The following is a 27,072-nucleotide window of genomic DNA, read 5'->3' on the forward strand; positions in this document are numbered from 1 at the left end:
AGCGTGTTTTTTGTGAAAATGCTTTTGGAATCAGTTCCTAGTAAAATGCAAGTGAATTATGAAAAAACATTTGACGTGTTTTATGCAAAAGCATATAACTTGTGCTTTTTCTAAAAAACATTTTTTTTCACTTAAAAGTGATTTACTAAAAACTCTTTCAATTATTTTAGAAACCAAAAAATATTTTTTTTTATCAAAAACATTTTAAATTATTTTAAAAATATTTTCAAATGAATTCATATATCGTTTTTGTCGTTCACAAGAGACCACCTCTAAACAAGCAGACACAGATTACAATTTTACCAAATATTAGTATGCGAAAAATATCAAACGATAAAAAGAAGAGTAGAAAGTCAATCATTATCGTTTGTTTTTTCTCCCTTTTTCTGGGTCCTGCATCTGAAAAGAAATTTGAATTATAACGGCTATCTAACGATCATATTTGATGAGTGGACATTGTTTGTTGTGTTTCTGGTCTAATCACATCACCAAATGAAATGGCTTTGTAATTTGTTTGGATGTGTGAAAACAAAAAGCGCCGCACACCCAGCCCTTTCATTCAAAACTCGCAAGAAGTTTAGAGAGAGAAAATCTAGCGGTTGATAGAATACTGAGAAAATCTAGAGAGAGAGAGCTGAAACAAGAAGAAAGACAAAAATGGGATACAGAGAAACAGCAGAAGAAGACGACCATGAAACGATGTCGTTGCGGTGCGAGAAACCAAACCCAAAGACCAGCCCTTTACCGCCATCGAAGCGGCGGACGGCGAGGTGGTCAGACATCTGGCTCAAGAACACCACCCCTCTCAAGAACATGATATTCGCTATGCAGCTGGCCTCGCCCAATCCGAAGTCCACCCACAGAACCCTGATCCCCAATTGGGCAAACATTGACCGGACTTCCGTATTGTCCGACGAAATCCTCCTCAAGATCCTCGCCAAGCTCCCGGAATCGCAGCGGAAGCCTAGCTCCGTCGTCTGCAAGCGGTGGCTCAACCTCCACGGCCGCCTTGTACGGTCAATCAAGATCTTGGACTGGAACTTTCTCCAATCGGGTCGGTTAATTTCGCGGTTCCCCAACCTGAATCAGGTGGATCTTCTATCTGGGTCGTTGATTCCGGACCAAAATTCGGGCATTTCGTTGAGTTGTAGGATGTTATCGGTGCACACCGGCTCCGGGTTTTCGCCGAATCAGCGAGTTTTGGAATCGAATTTGCTTCCAGCTGAAGTTGTTGACAGGGGGCTTGATGGGCTGGCGAGTGGATGCCCCAACTTGCGGAAGCTTGTGGTGATTGGCGCTAGTGAATTGGGCCTGCTGAGTGTGGCGGAGGAGTGCCCCACATTGCAAGAACTGGAACTGCACAAGTGCAGTGACAATGTGCTGCGTGGGATTGCGGCGTGTGAGAATTTGCAGGTGCTGAAGCTGGTTGCAAATGTGGATGTACTTTACAGTTCAGTGGTTTCGGATATTGGGTTGACGATTTTAGCTCAAGGATGTACTAGACTGGTAAAGCTTGAGCTTTGGGGATGTGAGGGAAGCTATGATGGGATTAAGGCAATTGGGCAGTGTTGCCAAATGTTGGAGGAGCTGACTTTCTGTGATCACAGGATGGATGGTGGCTGGCTGGCCGCGCTTCCCTATTGCGAAAATTTGAAGACTTTGAGGTTTCAGTCGTGTAAGAGGATTGAAACTGTTCCAGTGCCAGACGAGTACTTGAGTGCTTGTCCGGCTCTGGAAAGGTTGCATTTGGAGAAATGTCAGCTGAGGGACAAGAAGATTGTGAGAGCTTTGTTTATGGTGTGTAGACCTGCGAAGGAGATTGTTTTTAAGAACTGTTGGGGATTGGAGAATGATATGTTCAGGCTAGCAAGCACTTGCAGGTACATTGGTTCTTTTCTCTATGTTATGCCTTCCGTTGCCTGAGATTTATGTTGGCACGTTATACGCCGATTAGTTATCTGGTATCAATCTACGAATGCTCTTAACGTTACGAGTAGGTTTGCTAGAACAAAAGCCACAAACTTTTCGAAGATTATTGACGATGTACTGTTGGATTTGTTATATTGCAATTGTAATGAACTGTAGATACTTCGATTTGCTTGAATTGTCGAAAGTTCACAGCTTTTACTGGTTGAGTTGCTAAGATTTTTGGTCACTGAATTCTACTTGGGAATTTTATGGGTGTTTGGTGTTGTCGCAGGAGAGTGAAATTGCTATCACTAGAGGGATGCTCAGTGCTAACAACAGAGGGTCTGGAGTCTGTAATTCTTGCCTGGAAGGGGCTCGAATGTCTTCGAGTTGCATCGTGCAAGAACTTAAAGGACAAGGAGATATCTCCTGCACTCTCAACCTTGTTTTCTACTCTCAAAGAGCTGCAATGGAGGCCGGATACCAAATCTCTTCTCCCATCGAGAATTAATGGAACCACCATAGGAAAGAAAGGCAGTAGATTTTTCAGGAAGACGCGCGATTTGAAGATGCTGTTCGATGATCAGAATCCGCTCCTTGAATTTATCCACAGATGAGATGATCATCAATGATCTCTTGTATGAAGAATGTACGAGGATACAGAGGAAGATTGTTGTTAGTTTTAATCTTCCACAATGAGGAAACAGCCCAGATTGTACAATTATATTACAGTTTGCCCAACCCACCTCTCCCCTAGTGAATGTTGGGCAAACCCTTTTCTCCATAACCTTAATTTTATGGTACAAATGTTTTACTTCTTCATTCTTGATGGTAATTTTGTCAGTTGCTCCGTTAAATTTAGGGTAACTTTTATCCATCCATAGGACATTGCAAATAAAATAGGGACATGTAACAAAAATTTACATGTTTTTCTCATTGAATCGAAACGTCACAGTAACAATGTATTAGTGTCATATAACTTTTTTTTTTCTTCTATCATCGACAAGAATAACGTGGCAGAAACATAGAGGTTAGAGAAAAGAAAAGGAAAAAAGAGCAGTAATTTTTTTTTGGTCAAACTATAGAAGAGCATTGTATGCATAGGGTAATGCTCCGTAAATTAAATGATATGTCACTAATAAGAAATAAGTACGTTAATCAACATTCAATTAATAATTCAATCATCAATAACCACACCATTTGGTTTAAAAATTTGATCTCCTTACCATTACCAATACGTACAACATTTTTGACATAGCTGTTGACACTTGGAAAAGTTGTCTTTTTTTAATATGTGCAGAACACAAATGAAACACCATATGTATCATTATTTAATAAAAAAAGACACTAACAAATATTTTTTGTTTTTTTACTAAATAATAAATTTTGTTAGATTATATATTAAATTAACTAGCGACAAAGTTCGAACCTATCCCTCATGGAGGGCTTTAACACTTCTTCTAATTTTATATAATAAAATGTGACGTGGCGTGACACGCCATGTCCCGGCGCACTGAAAGATCTCACCCTCTGCAGCAACAATGGGATTCCACCCGGACACACAGACGATGAACAACAAAGGCAAAGCAGTCGCCGTCTCAAGCCCCAACATCAACGACATCGACGACGACAACGTTAACATCGGCGTAGACGACTTGGATTTGGACGACGACAACAACCACAGAAGTAGTGGCGTCTCTTCGACTTCCATCAGATTCTCGTCCCGCAACACTTCCTCCAAATACGACTTTGTCAAGGTTCTTCATTTTCCATTTTTTTCGATTTTTTCTCTCGATTTTCTGTTTGGGTCCCAAGAAAATGAATCAGAAATCGAATATCATTTCTGTTTTGCTCATCAGGTGAAGGTCTGGCTGGGTGATAATGCAGATCACTACTATGTTCTTTCCAGATTTTTGCTCAGTCGAATGTTGACTGTCACTAAGGTATCGATTTCGTCGACCCAATTCAGTATTTTGATTCAACTGTTCGTTTGTTTTGGTAAATTGTAATGATTTGATCATGTTATTTAGTGTGAATTTTTGGTCTGGTGATTTGCAGATCCCGAATTATGTAGCGATTAAAATCGCGCTGGAGCTCAAGAAGCTGCTGATTGACAACAGCCTGCTAGATGTGTATGCTGTCTCCACATTGATTCTTTTTTGTTATTCTGATTTTTCTTGTTGTTGTTTGGATTTGTATAAATGGTTTCGCTTTTGGGTTCACCTGATGCGTTGCAGTTCGCAGTCCGATTTGGAAGTGAATTTGTTTAAGGTAATGTCATATGCTTGTGTAGTAGTTGGATAAGTAGTGCACTTTGCAAACTTTCTAGATGCTGATTTGGGTTCATTCTGTATTTGTAGCTTATGGAACGAAGGGGTTATGGGGAAGAGTACATAAATCGGTACAAGATGATGACCAGGTCAGTCTAAAATCTATATACTCTTAGGAAGTGCCTTGAAACCGAATAAACAAAAGATGGTAAAATTTTACTGAATTCTATGGTAATACCAGTTTTTTTCTTTGTTGAGACAAATTTGTACAGATTTCACCATCAACGAGTACCATTGGTTATTCTTGTATGTGGAACTGCCTGTGTTGGAAAGTCGACCATTGCTACCCAACTTGCACAAAGACTAAATTTGCCTAATGTCTTGCAGGTTCTAATATTTGTCATCTGTCATGCTCTCTCTCTCTCTCTCTCTCCCTCCCTCCCTCTCCCTACTGTTTTCAAGGTGCATAGAGATGTCTTTGACATTTATTTTTCCTGTGTAATTGTTACAGACAGATATGGTATATGAATTGTTGCGCACGTCAACAGAGTATGTCCCAATTTCATACATTTCCTTTGTTTTTCATTTGAATGTGCACTAAAACATAGTTTGCAAAAGACTAGTGTGTCCTATGTTAAGCTGATTAGTTAGTGTTGCGTGTGTTGAAGTCCTTTGTTTTGATGAACAATATTGGAATGCTTATTCTCTCCTTTTATCCAATTCAGTGCACCATTGACATCTACTCCTGTATGGGAACGAGACTTCAGCTCCTCCGAGGAGTTAATTACTGAATTTTGTAGGGAATGCAGGATTGTCCGTAAAGGTAATATCTTTATTAATCCATCTGCTGAGATGTGTCAGATGACTACTTTTGAATTTATAACCTTGAGAAATCAGAAATCTCTTTTTGGCTAGTATATTGATCAAAGTTCTGAAACATGTGTTTATCAGGATTGGCTGGTGATTTGAAGAAAGCTATGAAAGATGGAAAGCCAATAATAATAGAGGTGTGTTTATTTATGAAATCTGTGGATGTCAATCACATTGTGACAAACTTTTGTCCTTTCAAAGTTTTTCCTCTTTCTATCTGTTCCTTTTCATTTCTTTTTTATTATGGAAAGGAGCTGTTTCAAATATTAAGCTTGAAAAAGCTCATATAGATTCACTACAATATTTTTGTTCCCTCCGTGCTTAGTTTTCTGGAGATTCTGCTCAAGTCTCAATTATCTGGTTATGTACCTGAACCTTGTCTTGAAGTGAGAACCAAACAGATGAACTTTTATTGCTCTATTTGCTTAGGTTGGTAATTTTATATTGACTACTTTTAACAAAGGATTGGGTGTGTGTGTTATATCGTATGGCTTAAGAATCTTTCCTCAAGATGTTCCAGTTTGGGTGCTAAGTTCGTGCTTATGTTAAAAAATCCATGATGTTCGCTGCAATACATTTTACGGATGTGACTTTCTAGTTTCCTGGAGGGAGAGAGAGAGAGAGAGAGAATGCTTACCACGGCACTGCATGGACTATTGAGTTTTTTAATGCAGAAAAATAAAAAGGGACTTTTTTTAAGGTCGTATATGTGAATTATTTGGATGAACAATTTATCGATGACAATGTCATAAGCATTAGCATGCTTCTGTTCACTTAGTTTGGATGATTTCATTTGTTTGATGATAATGGCAGGGAATACATTTGGATCCAAGCATTTATTTAATGGAAGATGATAATAAAACACAAGCACAAGAGAAAACTCAGGAGGCAGACCCAGTTGCAGTAGATGGTACCAAAACACAGATGGAAAACAGTTCTCCAATTATAAGCGGAAGTTCTTCTGAAGTTTTCAACAGTGCTGCACATGTCAGCTGCGAAGAAGGGACACCAACTAACAAGGTGGACAAAGTCTTGGACCACCTGGAAGCTATTGACCTAGCCGGAAATGTTTCTGAGGAAAAAGGTTGATCCCCACTGTGGATAATTCTCAGATTGTTTATGTTCTGTTCCAACACACTTAATTTTGGTCAGAAACATAATTAATCAGAAGGCACAGGGCAGACTTGAACATTTAAGATGTCAGTTCTCTGACTACTTTTGTGCGATCCAGGTGAAAGTGTTACTGATCCAGAGTTGAGTAAACGTACTTCTGTTAAGAAAGAGAAGTCTGGTACCGAACCAATTATTATACCTCTAGTTTTGAAGATGGCTGAGTTTGATCATAAGGTGCGGTCACATTCTCTTTCACTTATATAGTTTATTTTAGTACAAACTCTTTTTCCCACTGTCCTTGTTTTCTGTGTGAGTACAGTTGGCCTTGATTGGTTTTGGTTTTCTTTCACAATTAACTCGGCATTTATGCCCAGAAGTAGTTGTGACTGCTGTTTTTGTGCATACATATTTATTAGTGCCGTCCCCGCTCTCCTCTCTTAATCATAGGCCTCTAAATCCTGAATTGGTATCATTTAGAAAACGTATAGTTCTCGTAGAAAAATGAATACAGATTCTCATGCTTTTATTCTTGGCTCTTGGTAAAGAATTTCTTGAGTTTTCATGTTGGTGATGTGAGTTTTTCGTTGTTTCTGTTCTTCTCTGAATCTTTCCCTTGTTTTGTAATTTGTGTACCTGTACTTCTCATTGCAGGCATTACTAGAAGAGGTGATCTCGACTCGTACATTTAGTGATAAATCTATAATCCAGGTATCAAATATTTTTTGTTATCCATGAAGAATGCTTAAATGTTTGTTAAATGAAGAGTTTCCAATCGGATTTTCATTTTTCACTTTTTTTCAAGATAGCTTATAAGTTGGAAAAATCCCCTCAAACCTTCGTATTTATCATTTCCAGGATAAAGATAAGCTAATACGCAACTTAAAGACCATCCAGGATTATCTTTGTTCATTCAATTCGCAGGTAAGTTGTTGTTGTATTCAATTCGCAGGTAAGTTCTTTCATGTGTTGTAACTCCTTTAATCTTTGATTTGGCCGATTGTTTATTATTGGTTGTCTTATTCTATCATCCTTGATTCAAACAGGGATTGACAGTCGTCAATATATCATCAACCACATTTCCGCAAACACTGGATTGGCTGCATGGGTATCTTCTTGAGGTACTTATGGTGAACTCTTTTAAATTTGTGCTGCCCTGGCCTCTTTAATGCTGCTGAAACCTGGAAATTTTGGATGTTTAATGCCTAACTGGTGGCCCCAAATGAATATGAGAAAGATACATTAACTGGTTCCTTGTTTCTTTATACAGTGTATAGAGCATGGTATTTCATCAGTGTCCAATGGAAATAGTAGGCGGCCTGCGGAAAGTTAGACTGCATTCCGATGTTAGCTGAAGGCTGGTATGATTTGGACTTCCATTGTTTTGATCTATTTTTCTCTCTATATCCGTATGGTACATGGATTAAGTATTTTTTAAACAAAATAATTACATGGTAAGTTCAAATGAAAAGGGGAAGGTAAAACAAACACGAAAAATATTATGCTCATGACCAGCTTTACATTCATTCCCTTGAGCTAAAATTCATTCCTTGGTATCTGTTTTGTGGTTCACGTAGAGCTGGGGAAAAGAACCAGTAACGGTTATGAAACAGTGATCGGCTGGACGATAAAGATCAGCCGATAAAGATCAAATGTCGGGAAACAAAACGGAGAACAAATACTTATAAGCACCTTTGCAGCAGCAGCAGCTTGCAGAGCAAATTTCTACTTGCATTACTTGTTCTTTGATACGAGACGCCAGATTTCAACCAAATGCAGCCTCTTTAATGCATCCAAGACTTCACCAAAATTCAATTTTTCGATACGAGATACCAAGTTTCGGATAAGTTGTTGTCTTCGTATTGTACGTATGTAAAATCAGTCATTAAGTTGTTGTCTTAGTAGTGTTCGTATGTATAACTTAAGGGATACTGTATTTAACATGATGTTCTTAACCACTTTTTCGACGATCGACCTTTGGACAGCGACAGTTATATGTGCATCTTCTTCGCCTTTTCTGTGTATATATCAACAAAGAGACGCAATAAATTGTCCATCGAGTAATGCTAGGGTTACCATATATTTATAGCACATTTTGATACCGCGTGACGTGGCATGATGTATTCAAAGGAATGCTAAAGGTCACCTCGTATTTATACCACATGATATGGTATGTGATATATTCAAATCAATATCCCGTGACTCGATCGACGTGACTATACATTCCATCTCACGAGCAATTTTTCGGTGCACTCTCTTCTATAACACATGAAATGAAATATCATCGGTGTTATCATCTCAAAATCAATATCAACAAAAACCATTAAGTTGGTTACATCCAAAAATAAAATAAAAAAATCAACCAGCTGCATGGATCATCAAAATCTTAGGACGCAACGGCATTAAATCCAAGAATCCAAAGTACATGCAATCTGCATTCTGTAATTTACTAATCTGCAGGAGATGGGTCCTAGAACCATAACTGCTTCCTCCAAATACGACTTTGTCAAGGTTAGTTTTCTTTTCCTTGATCATTCTTTCTGTTTGGTTCCTGAGAAAATTGGAGTGGTAATGTTTGTTGTTTCGCAACCAGGTGAAGGTGTGGTTGGGTGATCATGCCGAGCACTACTACGTGTTTTCGAGGTTTTTGCTCAGCCAAATGTTAACCGTCACCAAGGTGGAATCCAATCTGCATTTCCTTCGTCATGCTTCGTTTGGCTGGTCACAATTCGATCATTTATTTCTTCCTGCGAAATCTGATGACGAAATTATAATTCTGTTTATTAGATCCCAAATCATGCAGCTATCAGAATCGCTCTTGAGCTCAAGAAGCTGCTTGTGGACAACAGCCTTCTAGATGTGTATGTCGCGTCGCGTCCTTCATCCACATTGCTTTGTTCATTTCTTGTTTAGATTTCCACAAATGGCTTAGCTTTGTGCATTTTGTTGTTGTATCGCAGGTCGCAGTCCGATTTGGAAGCTAATATGTTCAAGGTAATGGCCACACAAGTTGAAGTTGTGAACTTTGCGAAATTTCAACATGTCGAATTTGATCAGCTTCACAGTTCTATATAATTTGCAGCTTATGGAGCAGAGGGGCTATGGGGAAGAGTACGCAAATCGTTACAAGATGATGACGAGGTCAGTCCATGGAAAAAATTTCGCTGCGTTATATGGCGGTTCATGATTTTGAAGAAACAATTTGGTGGGGGTTACGTTTCTTTCAGATTTCACCATCAAAGAGTACCATTGATCATTCTTTTATGCGGAACTGCCTGCGTTGGAAAGTCGACGATTGCAACACAAATTTCACAGAGGTTGAATTTGCCTAATGTCATGCAGACAGATGTGGTGTACGAATTGCTGCGCACATCAACGGAGTAGGTCCTGATTTTATTTAGTTTCTTACATTTGAAGAGAGGAATGTTTCTTGTTTCTCAAGTTAAAGTTTTTCTGTTCTACATCGAAGTTTTTATACTCTCGTTTGATCCAATTCAGTGCACCATTGGCATCTACTCCTGTATGGGCGCGAGACTTCAGCTCCGCGGAGGAGTTAATTACCGAGTTTTGTAGGGAATGCAGGATTGTACGTAAAGGTAGTCGCTATATTATATAACAGGAACAGTTTTAAGTCTGTTAGAGAATGTTTGGAAGATTATGTCTCTTTATTTCTACGTTTCATCTGCTTTGTTCGGTAGGATTGGCGGGTGATTTGAAGAAAGCAGTGAAAGATGGGAAGCCAATAATAATAGAAGTATGATAACTGTAAACATCTCACTGCAATTAGTTCAGTTTCCTGTCTCTCTCAGCATATATGATCTCCTTCGTCTTTTAATGGTAATGATAGGGAATGCATATCGATCCAAACATCTATCTGATGGCGGATGAAAATAAAACACCAGACGAATCCAGAACACACTTGGAAAATGTGCTTGTCAGCTCAGAAGAAGGGACACCAACAGCTAACAACGCGAACAACGTAGATTACCTGGAAGCTATTGGCCTAGCAGGAAGTGTCATTGAGATTAGTAACGAAGGTTAACCCCTAATGTGGAAATGATTGCAAAGTTTATGTTGAAGAGTTGAACCATTTAAGATGTTAGTTCTCTAACTCCTTTCATGGCAATGGTGTAGGTGAAAGCGTGAAAGGTTCGGAGGAGGTTAAAAGTACTTCTGTTTCGAAAGAGAAGTGTGGTCCTGGACCGATTATTATACCTCTAGTTCTGAAGATGGCTGAATTCGATCACAATGTGTGGTCACGTCCTCTGACATATTACATAGTTTTAAGATTACAGCATTTCTCGAGTTTTAATTCTTCAAATTTCACCTCATTGCTCCTGTTCTTTTGCAATCTGCAGGCATTACTAGAGGAATGGTTCTCAACTTTTGCATTCAATGACAAACTAGTCCAGGTATTCACTATTAACCATCTTATATTTTCTGTAAATAATGATGAATTATAAGCTTATCGTTCGTTGATTAATCGAAAACTAAACAGTCTGTTTGTTAGAACATTCTCGTGATCTTTTTTTTTACACTTTTCTAGGACAAAGATAAGCTAGCAAGCAACTTAAAGATCATTCAGGACTATCTTTGTTCATTCAACTCCAAGGTAAGCGCGTTTCTTGTGAATCACGGTTCATATTTTTACGTTGGCAGATGGTTTATCTTTAGCTAATCTGATTCAAACAGGGATTGAAAGTACTCAACCTGTCAACAAACACATTCAACCCGACGTTGGACTGGCTGCACGGATATCTTCTCGAGGTACATCTTCTGAGTTATGATAAAACATGTTCGAATTCAAGCAATCCTGCGTGCTTCTTAAATCTGCAAAACTTGGATGTCGATGTCCAACTCAATATGTTATTCCTTGTCTACGTACACTGCGAACTGGTAGTAATCTTACTCAACTAGCTCATCGTTATATAGCGTATTGAGCAAGGAATTTCGCCGAAGTCCAACGAAAACAGTAGGCAGCTTCAGGAAAATTAGACTGCGTTCGTATGTTAGCTCAAGGTATGACTTGGGCTATCATGATGTAATTTTTTTTTTCTTTCAACAGTGTACGTCACATAGTTACCTGTTTAACGAATTTGGTTCAATTTTCGGGTTTAGGGTTCAGAATCGGAGAAAAGATTCGGCAATCTAAGGGTTCTAAAGCAGCAAACCGATTTGGATGGCGAAGATCAAGTGACAGGATTTGGAGAAATTGCCCTGGCACTCAAAATCTGTTGATAAAATTTTACAAATCTTTCAGAGTTTTTGTATGGATAGATATTTATGCATTTTTGTGGTGAAATTTATGATTCATTGAAGACTAAAGGTTGAGGGCGAGTCTTGGCGTAACGAAAATGTTATTCTTTTCAGTCATAGAAACAGTCTCTTTGCAAAGGTGTGTACAATAGAGACATCCCCAACCCGACCCTTGCAAATGAAGTTCTTTGTTGGCTTGAGGTCGCCCTTTATTGAAGACAAAAGGTTAAATTACATACAAACTACAACAATGTGAAATAATTTAAATTTCATCATCCCATAAATCTTGAATTGTTTTGTATGGGCTTGTGGTTTCATTGACTAGAAACTCTCCCCTCATGATCTTCCTTTCCTCCAACTTGTCTATCTCCATGAAATCTTGACCGTCCAATTTCAGATCAATGGCTCCAAAGTTCTCCTTAATCCTTTCTGGACTAAAGCTTTTCACAATCATGCTTGATCCCTTTGATAATCCCCACCTTAGAGCAACCTACATCAAGTAAAAGAATTTAATTAGCATTTAACAGTTACAGATATTAGTCACATTGGTTAGAATAAACGTGGTTTCCTTATACATATGCGTTAAAATTTTCCGACTTACAATTTTGTGTAATTTAAAATAGAATATAGCTTACATTAATAAAATAAGCATATATATTATTTTAATTTTTTAATAAAAAATGTAAATAAGAATTCGTTTGGAAGAACTTTTAAAAGGGATAAAGCATTTTTGGTGAAAATGTTTTTGGAACCAATCATTAGTAAAAATACAAGTAAATCTTGAAAAAACACTTCAAGTGCTTCTTGCATAAAACCTTAAAATGCTTTTGAACCTAAAAACAATTTTTCTAAAAATACTTAAGTCATTTTAAATGTAATTTCAAACGAGTCATAAATTTGCTATGGTTTTGTTTGTTATTTGATGGGTTTACCTGGGCTGGAGTTGCTTTACGCTTGTTGGCAATGGCCCGGATGATTGGATTGTTCACCACAAGTGTTGATCCCCATGAATTCCCAGGCCCACCAAGTGGTGAGTAAGCACTTACATGGATATTGTGGTCCCTACAAAAATCTCGAAGCTTTCTTTGCCTCCACAGCGGGTGCATTTCGACCTGTGCGTATAAATAATCCCATGTCAAATAACGATTGATGATAACGGAATGAGATTCATTCCGAATTTCTGTGTTTGAAGTCGATACACTGAGAAATTCAAACCTAATCTAAAAGGCAATCTTAAATCAATAAATCTTTCTATTTTGCAAGGATTAGAGGAAATGAGGAGGAATAATATTTATTGTACACAATCTTATTTTCACTTTACAAAAATATTATTTCTACAACTTAAACCAGTAATTTTTTGATAAAAAAATATAACCTTTTAGTTACATAATTCAAACATAACCTCGTAAATTTAATTATTTAAATGGTAAATTTTACCTGATTGACAGCTGGGGGAACAGAGGCAAAATCCAGAAGCTGTTCAATCTTTTTGGTGGAGAAATTGCTGACACCAATGCACCTGCAAAATCCCAAGTCCAGGCACTTCTGCATTCCAGACCAAGTGGTCTCCAAATCCAACGGCTCAAATTCATCTTCATCTGGAATGGGATTGCATGCCCATGGCTTCAACTTCACTGGCCAGTGCACTAGGTACATGTCCAAATATTCCATTCCCATGTTCCTGCAACACCAATATTAATCGTCTCATTGCAATTTAATCTAAAAACAACTTCGCGCATATTTCACCTGGAATTGTTATTGACGTCGCAAAATATCATCAGACCGTCATCCATAGTGTTATCGCAGTTATATTTTTTAGGGCTAGTCGTGGTGTAACGGAAAAATTGTTTCTTTATGATCGAAAGGTCACAGGTTTGAATCATGCAAACAGCCTCTTTGCAAAGTAAAAATAAGGCTATATACGATAGACATTCTCTCCCCGACCATTATAAAGTGAAGAACCTTATTGACTGGAGTCGGCCTATGTTTTTTTTTTTTTTTAAAGATTTTGAATGGATAAAAGAACTTGCATGGATTCTCATAATCCTAGGCCATGGATTTTTGTGCCCAGATTTCTCCTCGTGGATATGCTCAATCATTGATCTTTGACCTAAAAGTGTGGGGATCTCCAGAGATCCTGCTGAAAACCCGCAGGCACTGAATTGAAGATGATTTTTCACACTCACATGCAGTTCGAGAGATTGCAGGACAAATATGTGTAAAAAATGCGGATGTTTATATGTTAATGCACAGTTTCTTACTTGAGAGTTTGCTTGAGTCCTGCAACAGGGTCATGGTGATCACTACCCCATAACTTAGATGTCACAAAAATGTCTTCCCTCTCTACTTTTCCGTCATGCATTGCCTCTGTCAAAGCGTTTCCGAGAGCCGGCTCCGAACCATATATCTTCGCTGTGTCGAAATGCCTGTAACCCATCTGCATCACAACCATGCATTAGTTCAAGTAGTTAAGAACAATTACACCCATATCCGAAATCTTGAGTTCAGTTTGTCCCTCCCCGATATCGCTTGTGTAAAAAAAGTTACATAAAAGCAAGCGGATAGAAGATAACTGTAGTGTCACAAGAGTATATCTCCTTGTGACTACCGTACTAAGTATTATAGACATAAGAAGATATATTTCCGGTGGGATGACATAATTCTCTTGTGTGTGTAGGGTTTGTACCTTGAGGGCCATATGGACAGCAAGTTCTGTTGTTTTCCTATCGTTTTGGAAGGAATAAGTGCCTAACCCAATGACAGGCATTGTGATTCCACAATTCAATCGAACCTGGTTGCTTCTCATCTTTCTTTCTCTCTGTGTCTCTCTCACCCTTCTCTCTGCGTGTTTCTCAATGCAAATATGGCTCCTTTTATATAGAGACATGATCAAAAATGTCAAACATCTTAAACTGTTTTCTTAATCCACTTCAACCCCATTAAATATGATTTAAAATTTATTAAACTTGTTTATTAGAGAGCTAATGACTTTGAAATATATACAGAATCAAGGAATGGGAGATCTTCCATGTCTCTAGGGATTATTCATGAAATGGCAAGACTTAGCTGTACATAAAATATAAAAAAATCATATTGTTGTTTGAAAATATTTAGATAAAAGTCAATAGTTAAGATGGTGACACGTGAAACGAAGACCTATAAATATTTTCGGTTAGAAGATGTGACCATGAGACAGATGATTAGGACAAAAGGAGCAGAAGAAGATCTAGGAAGACGGAATAAAACTTTACGAAAAGATATGAAGTACTTGGTACTAACGAAAGACTTGATGCAAAATTAAGCGTAGACATTCTAGGATTCATACAATCAACTTCACTTAGTAAGATAAGACTTCGTCGCTGTTGTATTTATTTAAAAGTCAACTAATATATGCATGTGTGCCACCATCAAAGCAACAGTTGCTTCTAAGAACAACAGGTGTCACCTCCTACCTTCTCTCAATCTCTAGCTCTCTCTCTCTCTCTCTCTCTCTCTCTCTCTCTCTCTCTCTCTCTCTCTCTCTCGCTAAGAATTGAAGAAATGGAAAATGCTAGAGCATGCAAAAAATTAATATTTTCTAGTTGGATTTGTTGACTCTAAACCATAATTAAATAAATTAATCAAGTAATTAGGTATTTGACATGCAAATTTGTCAATGCAGAGAGCCAATCGAGATTTGAAACTTTACTAGTTTATATTAGCATTAATCTTCCTTAGTCTTGCACAATGCACTCTCTTAGTTGACATTGCTCCAAAGTCAAACACAAGTACATTTGGAGGGTTCTATTTTTTAGCTTTTTAGAAGATTGGACGGTTTTAAGTACCAATCTGTTGCTTAATCTCGTGGCTTATACAGCCTAATTTGCAATTCTACACTCTTTAAGCAACAACCCTAAACATAAAATGGTGGTCCAAGAAAACAGTTTTCACACCCCACTCTAGGGCTGGCAAATTTTTCGTACCGTTTCGTATTAGGATAGTGGTTCGTGCAAATCATTGTCAGACCTACCTCACTCTACTAGATTTATTATACATGATATGGATATTTAGGAATCATATATTCAAATCCCTTTTCGAAGAAAATCAAGATCAGATGGGGTGTTGAATAACGTGGAATTTAAGTCACTTCCCAAGATATATTCTCACACATTTTGTTAATTATAACTTGGATTTTGAGACATCCACTACAAAGGAAGACAATGTTTGTATAGGTGTTTTTGAGCACCACCACGACGCGTTTGGGATCCTAGAAAATCCTGCCATGTGAAGTACGGATTTTCTCATGTTCTTATGATATCATCTTATTTTTGGATAAATTTTTCAATGTGCTGAGAACACCATCCGATGAAGTAAATGTAATAACACATCTGGTTCAAAACTTAAAAAAAAAAAAGATTTCAACTAATTATATTATGATATTTGATGTACACCGTATTTTTGGCACATTGAAAATTTCTCGTTCTTATGAGGCCAAACAAATGATTTTTGTTTATATTTTTACCAAACGTGTATTTTCATGAATCCAAAAAACAGGTAACAAAATGTGGGGCTGCTGGAAGTAGTTTAAATTTACAGTTTTACAGTTTTACACGTGCAGTCAAACAAGAAGTTTCCGTACACATGTTTTAGGTAAATAACCTTCATCGGCAGAGCTCCCGAACTGGAAGACACCATCTGAACCAAAACAAAAGGTTTAACTACCGAAACGCAGCGTTTTAGTCGTCTTTCACAAGGTAGAAAATACAGTAGAAGAGACTGGTTAGAAGGGTTGGTGGAGAGGTGGGTGGAGAGGTACCTTGGTTTGCAAGTCTTCAAAAGCAACCAACCAAAAGCAACCAAAATCACTTGTGCTTAGCTGCAACAGTCCTTTGAACAGTCGAAACTCCGTCCACGAATTTCGTTCGGAACAGAACGTTAGCATTGTTGAACATGCCTTCTTTCAGCGAAACCACGATAAACTGCAATATGTGAAAACCAAGAGAAAGATGAAGTTTCAGAGGATGTTTATCTATAAGAAAGTGATGAAATAGCCTGCAATTGATACTTTTACAATTTAGATTCATGACAAATATGTGTAAGTTGCGAAAATAAGCTGTATTAAAGAACAAGCAGATTCCGACAAGGTGAAACATCGAATAAACACAAGAGAAACCACCAAACCTGGGAGTGGGGGAAATGCGTTTTGATCATTCTTCCAATGTTCTGCGTGTGGCTTAGATCAAGAGCCGCATCAACCTGTAAGTGAAATGACATGCCGACAGCCACTTCATGTAAGCAGAATAGCAAATAGAGAACAACAAAACATTGAAGGAATTTAGTAAAAGTCGAGAAGCTGGTTTTTGATACAGGAAAAGTTAGGCATACCTCATCCAGTATATAAAGTGGGGCAGGTTTGAAGAGAAGCAATGCCAAGATCAGGGAAAGTGCAAGCAGAGATCGCTGACCTCCACTCAGTTCTGATAAGGACTGTTTCCAAACACCCCCAAATGCAACACGAACCTCAAGTCCATCTAAGAAGCTGCACCCTTCAGGAGGTTCAAGCTTTCCCATTGTGCCAGGCAAAAGGGTAGAAAAGATAGATCCAAAGTCACTGAAGAAAGAAAATATGAAAATTGTAATTGTGGAATAAAGAACGAGGAACAGCACAAACATAGAGAACTAATAGCTGATTGTAAAGCCGCTTATCGATTTGAGAAGAAGACTCACTTATTAACTTTTACCCAAGTAACTTTCAGTGTTTCCTTCTTTTTCTCATCCAGCTCTTCAATCACCTTCTTGATCTTAGACTTATCATTCTACGGAAGGCAAACAAAGAGTAAGCAAAAGAAAGTAATAACAGGCATGTGGACAGACGAAAAGTAAACAACCTCAATGATGTCCTTCTTAGACATTAGATCGTTGTACTCATCTTCTGCTTTCTCAAACATTGCCATAACTTTCTTATTCACCCTTTTCTCGAGGCTGCAAAAGAAGGGGAAAAGTCACCCTCCTGGCACCATGCAAGATACTAATAGCATAACTTCAGAAGTTTAGAGCATATCAAATTGAAATTTCTCGTCTTAGAAGCAGGTGATCAAAACCAAAAATGCAGAGAGAGAATTCCAAGTCACGAACCCAGACTGTTGGGCCTGCAGTCTCTCAAGTTCTTCCCTTGCATTATGAGGATCCCGCAAGGAAAAATCATAATCAGTCCCACTTTTACCAAATAACTGTTTCTCAGATACAATCCAGGCATGCTTCTCTATCAATTTATCAACTTTGGTAGAGCAATCTTTCTGCTCCGTTTCCATTCGTTTTACCTAGAAAAAATTGAAAAGGAGGTTGGTTAGTATGTAATGATATAGAGAACTTTACAAATATGGAGGATAATTACCTCATTTTCCATTTTCTTCCTTTCAAGATTTGTCTCACTAAGTTTACGCTGAAGTGTTTGTTGCTCCTTAAGAATGCCACTAATTTGGGAATCACAATCTTTCATCTTCATGCGAATTGAGTTAAGCTCAGATTGGGCACTATCATGAATATTTCTTGTAGAAGCTACCTGCAAAGGAGATGCATGCACCATGAAACTTGTATCCAAAAGATCTAGCCAAATCAAATATCAGTGCTTACCTTTGCTCTCTGTTCTTCGACTTCTGAAGTTAGGTTGTCAATTTGTGTTCTCAAAGAAGCTAATTGAGTTTCTGAAGATGCAAGTTCCTTTATAGCAGCTTCTTTTTCCATAATAAGCTTCTCTTTTTCATTCTCATGCCCCTAGCAGCGAATAAAATCATGTCACAAAAGTTAACAGGCTAATGCAGAATCAGGCAGCTACTTCTAAATCCAGCAACTAAGATAAAACCATGCAAAGCTAATCATAACCTACCTTTAGATTCCTTGAAGCTGATTGCATTTGAGCTTTTGTTTCTTTAATCTTCTTTTCAAAATCTTTGAGCCTTCCCTCCCGACTATTATCATTCTCTTTGATTGATTTCTCAAGTAATGTAACTTTATTCACACACTCTTCGTACAAAAGCTGCTTTTCTTTTGCTGCAGATTGTGCTTCTTGAAGTTCCTGCTCGATCCTTTTTACTAATTCACCAAGCTAGTCACACCAAGAAATCATTATGAACCATGTCATTATATGAACCAGTAAAGGAAGTTGCAACATAAAGCGTGTGGTAGGTATGCCAAGAGAAAGTGAGGACTGGACAAAACCTTATGATGCTCATTTTGCTCAGCCCTGCCCTGGAATAATGAAAGGTCATAGGATTTAAGTTCTAACTGTGCTTTAAGGTCCATGAACTTCTTCTGAAGAGGCAGAAGCTCTGTAATCTGCAATTTAAGAAGTTGACAAATATATAACGCGTTTAAATGATTCCAATTCACAAGGAAATGCAAAAACATCCCCAGGAATACAGTATTTAAGGTATGTAAACAAGAGGGGTCCTAAAATCACAAAATTCATCTCATTTAGAGAGAGAATAAGATTCTTATGGTAACCCTGGCTTCAATTTCGGTCAATCTTCTCTGATGCATGGAAAGTTTTTGTTCAGACTCTGCCAGCTCGTGAAGTTGCTTTAACAAATCACCCCCACCCCTGTAACAGAGTAAATGGTTTCTTTAGAAGGCTAACTAGCTAGATGTAGACAAAAGCAATTGAAAAAATCTTTTTGAGATATGTTAGCTTTTAGTTACTCAGTGTAGCACGCATATTACAAAGAAGACAAGGACTAGTTTGGAGCATTAGCCAGGAAAATTTTAACAACAATAATATTTATATTCCAATTTGAACTAAGGAGAACAAAACAACACTTACTTGCGGCTTCCACCAGTCAAGAGGCCACTAGGCTGAAAGATATCACCTTCAAGAGTGACACTAGGGCTGCGAATTTCCCTGTTAAAAGCAACCTAGAAACATTCAAGGAGATGGAGATTGTGTTATGCACCCTTCTAAATATACATTTGATTTTCATAAAAGTACAATATTACAGAATCAGGCTACATCAAATCAAACATAAACAAGATGAGTAGCATGTGCACTGTTCAAGAAATATTATACATGAACAAAATAGCAAAGTTTGGCCTACCTCCTTTGCAGCATCTACGGTTTTGCAAACAAAGGTTGAACCAAAAACAAATTCCATAGCATTCTGCAATAAATTTTGAAATTCAAAAAGAGCACAATATAAACTTCCAAAATCCACTATTTGTGTCTGCATTATATACCACAGAAGAAAGAAAGAAGCCAACAACAAACTTCAAGCATTATTAATTGTCTCAAGTTAAGTATAGAAAACCAATATCAAAGAACTCTACACTCTACAGTATATGGATTAAAAATAATAGCAGGATTAAGTTTTATATGGGGCTGCTCGATGCATACCTTCAATTCATTATCATACCCAACCAAAGAAAGTGCAAGCTCTGCATTCTCCTTGCCAACCTGAAATTGCAAGGTTTTCGGCGAATAAGCTACACAACCGAGGGAAGAAGGGTAGCGCAGAAGGGGGATAGGTTCTATTGATAGAGAAACTGACCAATTTAGAAGCAGCTTGTTGAACCCTAGGATGAACAGTATGCGGTTGTATTTTGTTCAGAGGTATAATTGTTACTCTTCTCCGAAGGTTGCCATTCTGAAGAAGTTGTTTTCCAGTACTTTCCGTGTCTACAACAACATTAAACAACTTTCCACCAGCAGTAACCTGTGAAATGAGTCAATGTGATAATTGATACATTATCTAACTCATAATATACATTTTCAGATATAAATTCATCCTGACCTCTAAGGCAGTCATCGTCGAGCTATCCTTTACTTTGATAAGTTTTGCAACTACACCCTTGACCTTAGACCTATCAAAGTTATTCACGGGATCCCGATAGTTGAACTCAACATTTGATAATTGAGCTGAAAGATTTCGCATTTCATCCCTCAGCTTCTGCACCTCCCCTAACTCAGAAGCACGATCCTGGAGTAATATTCATAGAGCTAATGAGACTGATAAACTATTTACGTGCACAGAAAATGATCAAACATAAATCATGTTTACCTTTTGTAATGCTTCCATCTGGCCCTCTTTATATGGAATAGACTTCAGTGCATTTTCAAGATTTTCCAAATCTCGTTGTCTAACAGTAAGTTCACTCTTTACCGCATCAGCTTCTTCACGCTTTGACATTAGCTGCTTATTTTTCTCTTTTAACTCCCTTTGACAATGGCTTATTTTTGTGTTCAGCTGTTTTAGTTCTGTTTCAGCACTCCCAACAGCTACTTTCGCATCACCCAGTTGATCTTCGAGGCATTTCTCCTCATTTCCACTGCTCTTGCCAGCTAGTACACCCTAAACATAGTTTATTTTTAAAATATTAGTCGCCTCAGTCATAGTGATTGTAACAAATAACTTGTTTTGCATGCACATGGATCATTGACAATATAAAGTAGAAAACCAACATCAAAGATACACATTTACCTGGTAATCCTTTTCATACTCATTCAGTGTCTGAGAAAGTTCCTCTGCTCTCTTTTTCAAATCAGCTGCTCCTTCTTCAGCCTTTCTTATAGCGAAGTCCATCTCTTTTACAGACTGCTTCATGTCTTCAATATTGTTAACAATCTGCCAACATCAAGGATGTGATAATCCAATCGTTAAACTAAGGAATATAACGAATAACAAAAGAACAAACTTGAAAGCACCTGACAGCATTAGAAGAATCTAGTGAGTCATAGACTACAACATTTACCTTTTCCGCATTTTCATTTTCAATACCAAGATTATCCTCTTTATTGCTCAGCACAGACACTTCCCTCACAAGATCTTGGGAAAGAGCATCTACCTTGTCAGACAAAGTTTTTACTTCCCCACCCATTCTAGCCTCCTTGTCAGCAGTCAACTTCAACACTTGTGTCTCCATTTCCTGTATTTCTCCCTTCATCTTTCTCATATCATCATCAACCTCGGAAATCCTGGCCTTAACTTGTTCCAACTCAGATGCTGCACCGTCTCTAATTCTTTCTGCTTGAACATATTCAAGCGCAATGCAAAACCTTTTCAGGTGATCCAAGTCAGCGTTTCCATTAGCCCATTGCATATATTGCGTCCTTTCTCTCCTTAACTTGTCCAAGGCAGGCAGTATCTCCTGGTCAAGAAGCTTATCGATCTCATCAACTTTACTCTGCTTCTTCTCAAGTGTCTTCAAAGCGGCCTCTTTCTTGGTCTCATACATTCTCGTCCCAGCAGCCTCTTCAAGCATAGACAGAATCTCGGGTGGTTTCATATTCAAAACCTTGGTAATGCGCCCTTGCATTATCAGAAAATGCGGGTTGTTAACATTGAGCTGCACGGAATGAAAAAGGTTCTGGACCTGACTAGGCTGTGCAAGTTTCCCATTGATCAAATACTTGTTCCTTCCACCAACCACAATCTGTAAAGCAAACAAATAGCTTCTCAACAACCACTTAGCACTCGCTTCGCTTGCACCCAACAACCAAAAGTTTCAGATGTAATTCAATAATTTAGTCCATGGAAATTATTAGCTCTCCATCAAATTATCACCAAAACAAAGATATTTTAAGAAATTTAAAAATAAAAAACAAAATTGAAATAAAAAAGGAACAGCAATTCTCATCACACACTTAACAATTACTTCATTTCTACCCAAAATTCAAAATTTTGGAAACAAGTCGACGATTCAATTAAATGGGACTTACAAGCAATCCGACATTTTATCACTAAATTGAACTTAATTTAAGCAATCAAAAGAAAATTGTACACCAAAACCCGACCCATTTACCAAAATCCAGCAAAATTCAAGAATTAGTAAGCAAAATTGAACAGTAAAACGAGACCCAATTGTGAAAACCCGAAATACCTGACGGGTGACGGTGATTTCAGAATGGGCCTCGTATCCGAGGGGACTACGGGCGCGGTCAGAATTGTCGAAGACTATGGAGACGGTGGCCTTGGTGATTCCAGCCTGGCCCTGCTTGTAGACGAGCTCCTGGAGGTTGGCGGCGCGAACCTGCTGCAAATTGGTAATTCCCAAGACGAAGCAGATGGAGTCGAGGATGTTGGACTTGCCCGACCCGTTCAGACCCGTTATGGCGTTGAAAAACGGGTCGAACCCGGGCACCACCGTCCTCGTCGCGTAGGACTTGAAGCCCTCCAGGCATACCTCCTTGATGTACATTTTCTGCCGACAGCCGAGGGGTTTTCGATTTCAATGGACGGCGTACGGACAGTGAGCGATTTGAAAAGCTCTGCCTGCTTCTGCTTCTCTTTCCTCTCTGATAGTCGAAAGCTTTCGAATTTTCTATTTCATCACGCAGCACGTGCAAGGCGGGAACTTTTCTCTCGATTAAAGAACCGAACGACGTCGTTTTGGAGTTTTATTGGACGGTTACAAGTAGTCAGGATTGGGCCTTAAACCATCCCTACAAAAATGGCCCATGTCAATTGGACTCTAAATAACTATGGGTAAGACAATAACCGTCCGAACCATTCAAACTACGGTTTCAGGTTCGATGCTATTTTCCATAGTCTCTCCGGACCCGGAAAAGTGGATAACCGTGATTTGTCATCACTTGTTTCCTTTTTAAAGAAGAAAATAGTAAGAAATTTTCTCAACTATTGTTCAACGTAACAACAATGCATTTGTATTAATAATTCAAAAGAATAAAAAACGTTTCGATATGTTGGTATTAACAATTCTTACCAATTTGTTACAATGATACAAAAATTCACCTTTGTTCTTTTCTTACAACAATAACTGATTTTCGTGTATGTAAATGTCTTGGACATGAAAAATTACCAATCCTCAAAAATGCAATTTTGGTCTGTCTTCCTCCTCCTTCTCTGTCAATTCCCTATATTGATAGCACTCTGCACCAGACTTGCCCACGGGCAATGGGGACCGAACAAATATTTCGACTGGCTTGGGGACATGGACAGCCAAGTGCACTTCTCCGGCAGCTCCTTTGGCACTGGTATCAGAACTTGTCAATACTCGGCTTACAGGTTCAACAGTAATCCATCCTAAACCTGATATAGCCACATCACAAGCCGGCCTGCGCAAATATAGGATAATTATAATGGAATTCACCATTTACAGAGGACCAGAATCAAATAAGAAAACGTTGAAAGGGGTAAAGTTAACAATCACATTATGAATAACGCACCTTTCTACATCTTCAACTTTTATTTGCAACTGGCGCTCAGTTTCGAGCCCTCTCCATTCATCTGCTCTTTGTTTTCCAGTTGGAGGTGTTAATAGAACTCCAACTTCTTTCTGCAACATGTTAACAAAAATCCCACTACATTCATACTGTATTTATGTAAGAGAAAATATGCATGTTGCACCGCCTAGACAGTAGGAAGGAGAAATGATCACATTGTAACATCTCAAAAGTATATTTTTCAGAATATTTTCTAATATAGTTACAAAGACTTACCTGGTAAAACTCATCTGCCATATCAGTAGGTACCATATGAATCTGAAGACTCTTTGGCCCGTAAAACGTCAATCGTGTTTCAGGGAGAGCCTGAAATTATAAAAAATAATGGTTCAGGAAAAGACCATTCATAATCAGCATGGTTAACCCCGGAACATACCCAACATATATGAAACTACAACAAGTTCAAGACCTTCAAGATATCTACTCTGACAAGGCCTCCCCAGAATATTGAATAGCCAGTCAAACCATTGGAATTGTCCTTCTCCCCTGTTCCATTTCCAGAGGAAACCTGAGACTTCTGGAAAGGAATAACACCATAAGTTACCAACTAGAAGATAACAATGGAAAAACTACAAACAGAACACAAATGGAGGGAAAGAAGGACCTCTGAACCGAATAAATATACCGGAAAAGATTGACCCCTAAGCCGACTTTGAGGAGCAAGGGCAGGCAGATCTTCTGAATGAACCACAGCTGCTTGCCTATGGTGGAGATGAACTCCTGGAGTGTCGTATAATTTCTGCATGTCACAGAGGGTTACTCTGCTAAACTTGGAATGCCATTGATAAAATAAGGGTACCACACCATACCTCTCCTCCTAGGAAAGCATTAATTTGAATTGGACCCAAGGTAGTTCCCGGAACTGCAGATTGTATTGGTTTGTATTTTTGCGCCGATGCAGCAACTGGATCCTTGTCTGCCATCATTTCTGGTGTCACAAAAAAAGATATAAGTCAAGAAAAGGGAAGAAAACTCATTTAGTAAATGAAAACCGATCAATTATATTGCTGAAATAGAAATCTACATATCTACCAAAGGCAACAAAACACATAATGAATGTCATTAACTTACTCAGAAAAGCACTGATGAATGCTGATTTCCCAACATTTGCTGAGCCCTATATCAAAATGGTAATGTAAGTTTATAACTACTTATGTACTGTGAATAACGAAAATTGCAGAAGAATAAAAGACTTGTCCTACTTCAAACTGAATATGCACCAATCAATCGGTAAGAAAAAAGAATGACTAGTCTTATGTTTTTTCTCTTGTTACATGCATTATATGGGTGTCAAAATGTGTTAGAATCGGTTGACAAAAGCACATACTGGGCATATGCATTAAATAAACTTCCAGTTAAGAGACTAACCATAACATAAACGTCGCGCCCCTGCACCAAACAAGTGCCAAAGAATTCAGGTTTAGTAAAATATGAAATGATATACAAGTATGTTTTGCTTAACAGCAATAAAATAGCTTCAGTCAGGTAACAAGGTCAACACATGCACAAAAACACAAGCATAAATAGAGAAGTACAAAACCTTCTTCTCCTTTTGAATCTCTGATGCAACTCCGGCTACTCCAACCAAAGATTTCGCACTCGTCAGATGAACACTTAAAACGCTGCGATGAATAGCACTGTATTAGATGCATGATCCAAGCTTTCAGGTTTAGATCATAAAATCAACCATGTCCTATATTAAACACCATCTCAAATGACTCAAACTTGATCAATCGAGCCCTAATCCCAACTACATGCACACGAATTCCTTGTTCATCGAATGTTCCAGGAAACTCTTTTTAGATTGACTGTATAAATAAAAAGTCAAAGCCAAGAAACAACTCTTACTTAAGCTTCTTCTTTGCAGTGGCCTCTATAACCCAATCACCAATACAATTGAAATCAGTTCCTTTTGGGAGTAAGTCAACCTGACATTCCAAACTGATCAGAAAAGTCGCTTACATCAAATAAGAAGCAAAGGGCAGTTTAATACCTTAGTAACCACTAATATGATAGGATTTGCACCGGCCAAATCACGCACACGAGCTAAAAAGCTACCATTGAAATCCACAATATCAACCTATAAGCAAGCAACCAAATTAAAATTCTTCAAGGCAACTCAATCACTCAATTCATCGCAATACAAACATTAAAAAGTAGATTACCAATTTAACTATCAACGCTTTCTCGTGGCGCAAGTGGGACAACTTCTCCCGAAGCTCTTCGGCCATGATGAACTGTTTCCCGCCAGAATATCCCCCATTTCCACCAACAGCAGTTATCATGTGCCCATGAGAAAGAAGCTTGCACCTTCCACATATAACGCTTCTAAGCTGGTGGTGCTTCTTCTTCTGCACATTCAAATTTTGTAACAAAAAGCACAAATTTTTTACATCTATGGAGAATCAACAAAAGCACTTTAGACTCAAAAGTACTTTTCTATCTTCCAAAATCAGACATTCCAAACAAATACAGAACCAAATGAGAACCCAAATACCCAATTATCCAAAAGGAACAAAATTTAAGATAAAATCACATAATCCATACCAATGCGTACGTCTCAGGGTCCGAATAACCCGGAGCATCCGGCTCCGAAGTCTGCAACGGAGCTCCGCATCCATAACAGCAAGCGACGGTCGTCGTAACCTTGGGCTTCTCCTTCTTCTTCTTCTTTTTCTCCTTGAGCAACACCTTCGCAGCTTCAACCGAACGGTGCCGCTCCAAAAACCGATCGCCGGGGGTCGGCGCGGCGGCTCCGGTGCCGGCGGGTTCGGGCGGAGAATTCGGGTACTGGGTCTGGGAAACGGATGATTTCCGGTGGGTATTTTGCGGGTGAGAATATCTGCAGAGTGTGAGAGTGGGTTTCGAGTGAAGAGTGAGAATTTTGGGGGTGGGGATTGTGAGGGTGTAGGGGAGAGTGAAAGGACAGAGGAAGGATGAGAGGGTTTTAGGCGCCATTGATGCTTAATGGGTTTTTGGAGTTCGATGATATTGCGCTTGGTGTAGGTGAGAGTTTAGTGATCGTGGACCGTTGAGATTGCAGGTGAAAGGAATCGACACCGTTCGTTTCTCTAATTTACGGTTGTTGGTCGTTAAGTTAGGAGAAGATTATGTTAACGAATCTATCTGATTTTTTTTTTTTCTGACTTATCGATTCTACTCTTCTCTTCCTTTGTTCAGACTTTCAACTTTAGTAATTTTTTATGTTAAAAATTGTCGTCGATGAAATTTGAGCTTCTAAATTGTGTGCTTAATTATTTTCAAAAGACAAAAAGTAAGTTTACTAAAGATTACGGGTCAAATTAATATTTTGTTTCCCTCATTGTGGTTTGCCGATGAGTCTACCACAAACAAATTTTGTTCTTATTTCGTCGTGGTACATTTTTTTCAAAAAATGCAAAAATTTGAAGTCATTAATCTAATTAATCATGTGATTTAGACTGAACG

General features: G+C 38.4%; 6 protein-coding genes across 9 annotated transcripts; 3 read left to right on the top strand and 3 right to left on the bottom strand.

The window, feature by feature from the left end:
• Positions 1-379: 379 nt before the first annotated feature.
• LOC103439622 (F-box protein At5g07670-like) lies at positions 380-2,730 on the top strand. Its single transcript, XM_008378187.4, has 2 exons — positions 380-1,880; positions 2,201-2,730. Exons 1-2 carry the CDS (start codon positions 658-660, stop codon positions 2,523-2,525), a joined length of 1,548 nt encoding a protein of 515 aa, XP_008376409.1. The 5' UTR covers positions 380-657; the 3' UTR covers positions 2,526-2,730.
• A 603-nt stretch (positions 2,731-3,333) lies between these two features.
• Positions 3,334-8,222, top strand: LOC103439621 (P-loop NTPase domain-containing protein LPA1 homolog 1-like). 2 transcript variants are annotated; one of them, XM_008378186.4, is made up of 16 exons: positions 3,334-3,665; positions 3,768-3,851; positions 3,967-4,040; positions 4,146-4,179; positions 4,269-4,327; positions 4,451-4,565; positions 4,690-4,727; positions 4,904-5,001; positions 5,130-5,185; positions 5,862-6,132; positions 6,280-6,395; positions 6,813-6,869; positions 7,017-7,082; positions 7,205-7,279; positions 7,429-7,519; positions 7,736-8,222. In XM_008378186.4, exons 1-15 carry the CDS (start codon positions 3,450-3,452, stop codon positions 7,489-7,491), a joined length of 1,422 nt encoding a protein of 473 aa, XP_008376408.1. In that variant the 5' UTR covers positions 3,334-3,449; the 3' UTR covers positions 7,492-7,519; positions 7,736-8,222. The 2 variants fall into 2 exon arrangements, 1 of the variants encoding a protein (XP_008376408.1); XR_011582912.1 differs by having other exon boundaries at positions 3,387-3,665; positions 7,017-7,110.
• A 201-nt stretch (positions 8,223-8,423) lies between these two features.
• LOC103439620 (P-loop NTPase domain-containing protein LPA1 homolog 1-like) lies at positions 8,424-11,688 on the top strand. The gene is made up of 15 exons (XM_008378185.3): positions 8,424-8,669; positions 8,752-8,835; positions 8,946-9,019; positions 9,119-9,152; positions 9,241-9,299; positions 9,386-9,538; positions 9,657-9,754; positions 9,857-9,912; positions 10,006-10,195; positions 10,293-10,408; positions 10,517-10,570; positions 10,705-10,770; positions 10,851-10,925; positions 11,091-11,177; positions 11,277-11,688. Exons 1-14 carry the CDS (start codon positions 8,622-8,624, stop codon positions 11,151-11,153), a joined length of 1,170 nt encoding a protein of 389 aa, XP_008376407.1. The 5' UTR covers positions 8,424-8,621; the 3' UTR covers positions 11,154-11,177; positions 11,277-11,688.
• Positions 11,505-14,235, bottom strand: LOC103439619 (NADPH-dependent aldo-keto reductase, chloroplastic). The gene is made up of 5 exons (XM_008378184.4): positions 14,101-14,235; positions 13,676-13,851; positions 12,852-13,095; positions 12,347-12,526; positions 11,505-11,904 (listed from the first exon to the last, which is right to left on the bottom strand). The coding sequence occupies exons 1-5, from the start codon at positions 14,218-14,220 to the stop codon at positions 11,677-11,679; spliced, it is 948 nt and encodes a 315-aa protein (XP_008376406.1). The 5' UTR covers positions 14,221-14,235; the 3' UTR covers positions 11,505-11,676.
• Positions 14,236-15,964: 1,729 nt separating this feature from the next.
• LOC103439618 (structural maintenance of chromosomes protein 2-1) lies at positions 15,965-22,729 on the bottom strand. The gene is made up of 21 exons (XM_008378183.4): positions 22,263-22,729; positions 21,135-21,815; positions 20,864-21,007; positions 20,444-20,734; positions 20,177-20,362; positions 19,934-20,098; positions 19,780-19,839; positions 19,484-19,546; positions 19,213-19,304; positions 18,897-18,993; positions 18,612-18,728; positions 18,280-18,498; positions 18,027-18,167; positions 17,788-17,955; positions 17,529-17,713; positions 17,282-17,375; positions 17,121-17,209; positions 16,779-17,004; positions 16,575-16,649; positions 16,210-16,372; positions 15,965-16,088 (listed from the first exon to the last, which is right to left on the bottom strand). Exons 1-20 carry the CDS (start codon positions 22,578-22,580, stop codon positions 16,256-16,258), a joined length of 3,528 nt encoding a protein of 1,175 aa, XP_008376405.1. The 5' UTR covers positions 22,581-22,729; the 3' UTR covers positions 15,965-16,088; positions 16,210-16,255.
• A 301-nt stretch (positions 22,730-23,030) lies between these two features.
• LOC103439617 (NO-associated protein 1, chloroplastic/mitochondrial) lies at positions 23,031-26,615 on the bottom strand. Of its 3 annotated transcripts, none has more exons than XM_029106082.2 (13): positions 26,173-26,615; positions 25,791-25,976; positions 25,619-25,705; positions 25,474-25,553; positions 25,166-25,247; positions 24,994-25,014; positions 24,697-24,742; positions 24,435-24,553; positions 24,251-24,364; positions 24,035-24,139; positions 23,842-23,931; positions 23,569-23,678; positions 23,031-23,457 (listed from the first exon to the last, which is right to left on the bottom strand). In XM_029106082.2, the coding sequence occupies exons 1-13, from the start codon at positions 26,581-26,583 to the stop codon at positions 23,208-23,210; spliced, it is 1,701 nt and encodes a 566-aa protein (XP_028961915.1). In that variant the 5' UTR covers positions 26,584-26,615; the 3' UTR covers positions 23,031-23,207. The 3 variants fall into 3 exon arrangements, with proteins under 3 accessions (XP_028961915.1, XP_028961914.1, XP_028961913.1); XM_029106081.2 differs by having other exon boundaries at positions 24,035-24,142; XM_029106080.2 differs by having other exon boundaries at positions 24,035-24,142; positions 24,230-24,364.
• Between the last annotated feature and the right edge of the window lie 457 nt (positions 26,616-27,072).

Source organism: Malus domestica, chromosome 07 (assembly GCF_042453785.1).
Source record: "Malus domestica chromosome 07, GDT2T_hap1".
Lineage (NCBI taxonomy): Eukaryota > Viridiplantae > Streptophyta > Magnoliopsida > Rosales > Rosaceae > Malus > Malus domestica.

Excerpts from the sequence above, each read along its gene's own strand:
- LOC103439622 (XM_008378187.4), top strand. The coding sequence starts at position 658 with ATGGGATACAGAGAAACAGCAGAAGAAGACGACCATGAAACGATGTCG. Across the intron at positions 1,881-2,200 it reads AGGCTAGCAAGCACTTGCAG|GAGAGTGAAATTGCTATCAC; the intron begins GTACATTGGTTC and ends GTGTTGTCGCAG.
- LOC103439621 (XM_008378186.4), top strand. The coding sequence starts at position 3,450 with ATGGGATTCCACCCGGACACACAGACGATGAACAACAAAGGCAAAGCA. Across the intron at positions 4,328-4,450 it reads CGGTACAAGATGATGACCAG|ATTTCACCATCAACGAGTAC; the intron begins GTCAGTCTAAAA and ends AAATTTGTACAG. Across the intron at positions 7,083-7,204 it reads TTTGTTCATTCAATTCGCAG|GGATTGACAGTCGTCAATAT; the intron begins GTAAGTTGTTGT and ends TGATTCAAACAG.
- LOC103439620 (XM_008378185.3), top strand. The coding sequence starts at position 8,622 with ATGGGTCCTAGAACCATAACTGCTTCCTCCAAATACGACTTTGTCAAG. Across the intron at positions 10,571-10,704 it reads TCAATGACAAACTAGTCCAG|GACAAAGATAAGCTAGCAAG; the intron begins GTATTCACTATT and ends ACACTTTTCTAG. Across the intron at positions 10,926-11,090 it reads TGCACGGATATCTTCTCGAG|CGTATTGAGCAAGGAATTTC; the intron begins GTACATCTTCTG and ends ATCGTTATATAG.
- LOC103439619 (XM_008378184.4), bottom strand. The coding sequence starts at position 14,220 with ATGAGAAGCAACCAGGTTCGATTGAATTGTGGAATCACAATGCCTGTC. Across the intron at positions 13,852-14,100 it reads CTGTCCATATGGCCCTCAAG|ATGGGTTACAGGCATTTCGA; the intron begins GTACAAACCCTA and ends GTTGTGATGCAG. Across the intron at positions 13,096-13,675 it reads GGACTCAAGCAAACTCTCAA|GAACATGGGAATGGAATATT; the intron begins GTAAGAAACTGT and ends TTGGTGTTGCAG.
- LOC103439618 (XM_008378183.4), bottom strand. The coding sequence starts at position 22,580 with ATGTACATCAAGGAGGTATGCCTGGAGGGCTTCAAGTCCTACGCGACG. Across the intron at positions 21,816-22,262 it reads AAATCACCGTCACCCGTCAG|ATTGTGGTTGGTGGAAGGAA; the intron begins GTATTTCGGGTT and ends TTTGCTTTACAG. Across the intron at positions 18,729-18,896 it reads TGACCGAAATTGAAGCCAGG|ATTACAGAGCTTCTGCCTCT; the intron begins GTTACCATAAGA and ends CTTAAATTGCAG.
- LOC103439617 (XM_029106080.2), bottom strand. The coding sequence starts at position 26,583 with ATGGCGCCTAAAACCCTCTCATCCTTCCTCTGTCCTTTCACTCTCCCC. Across the intron at positions 25,554-25,618 it reads TCATATTAGTGGTTACTAAG|GTTGACTTACTCCCAAAAGG; the intron begins GTATTAAACTGC and ends TTGGAATGTCAG. Across the intron at positions 23,932-24,034 it reads TCAGAGTAGATATCTTGAAG|GCTCTCCCTGAAACACGATT; the intron begins GTCTTGAACTTG and ends TTATAATTTCAG.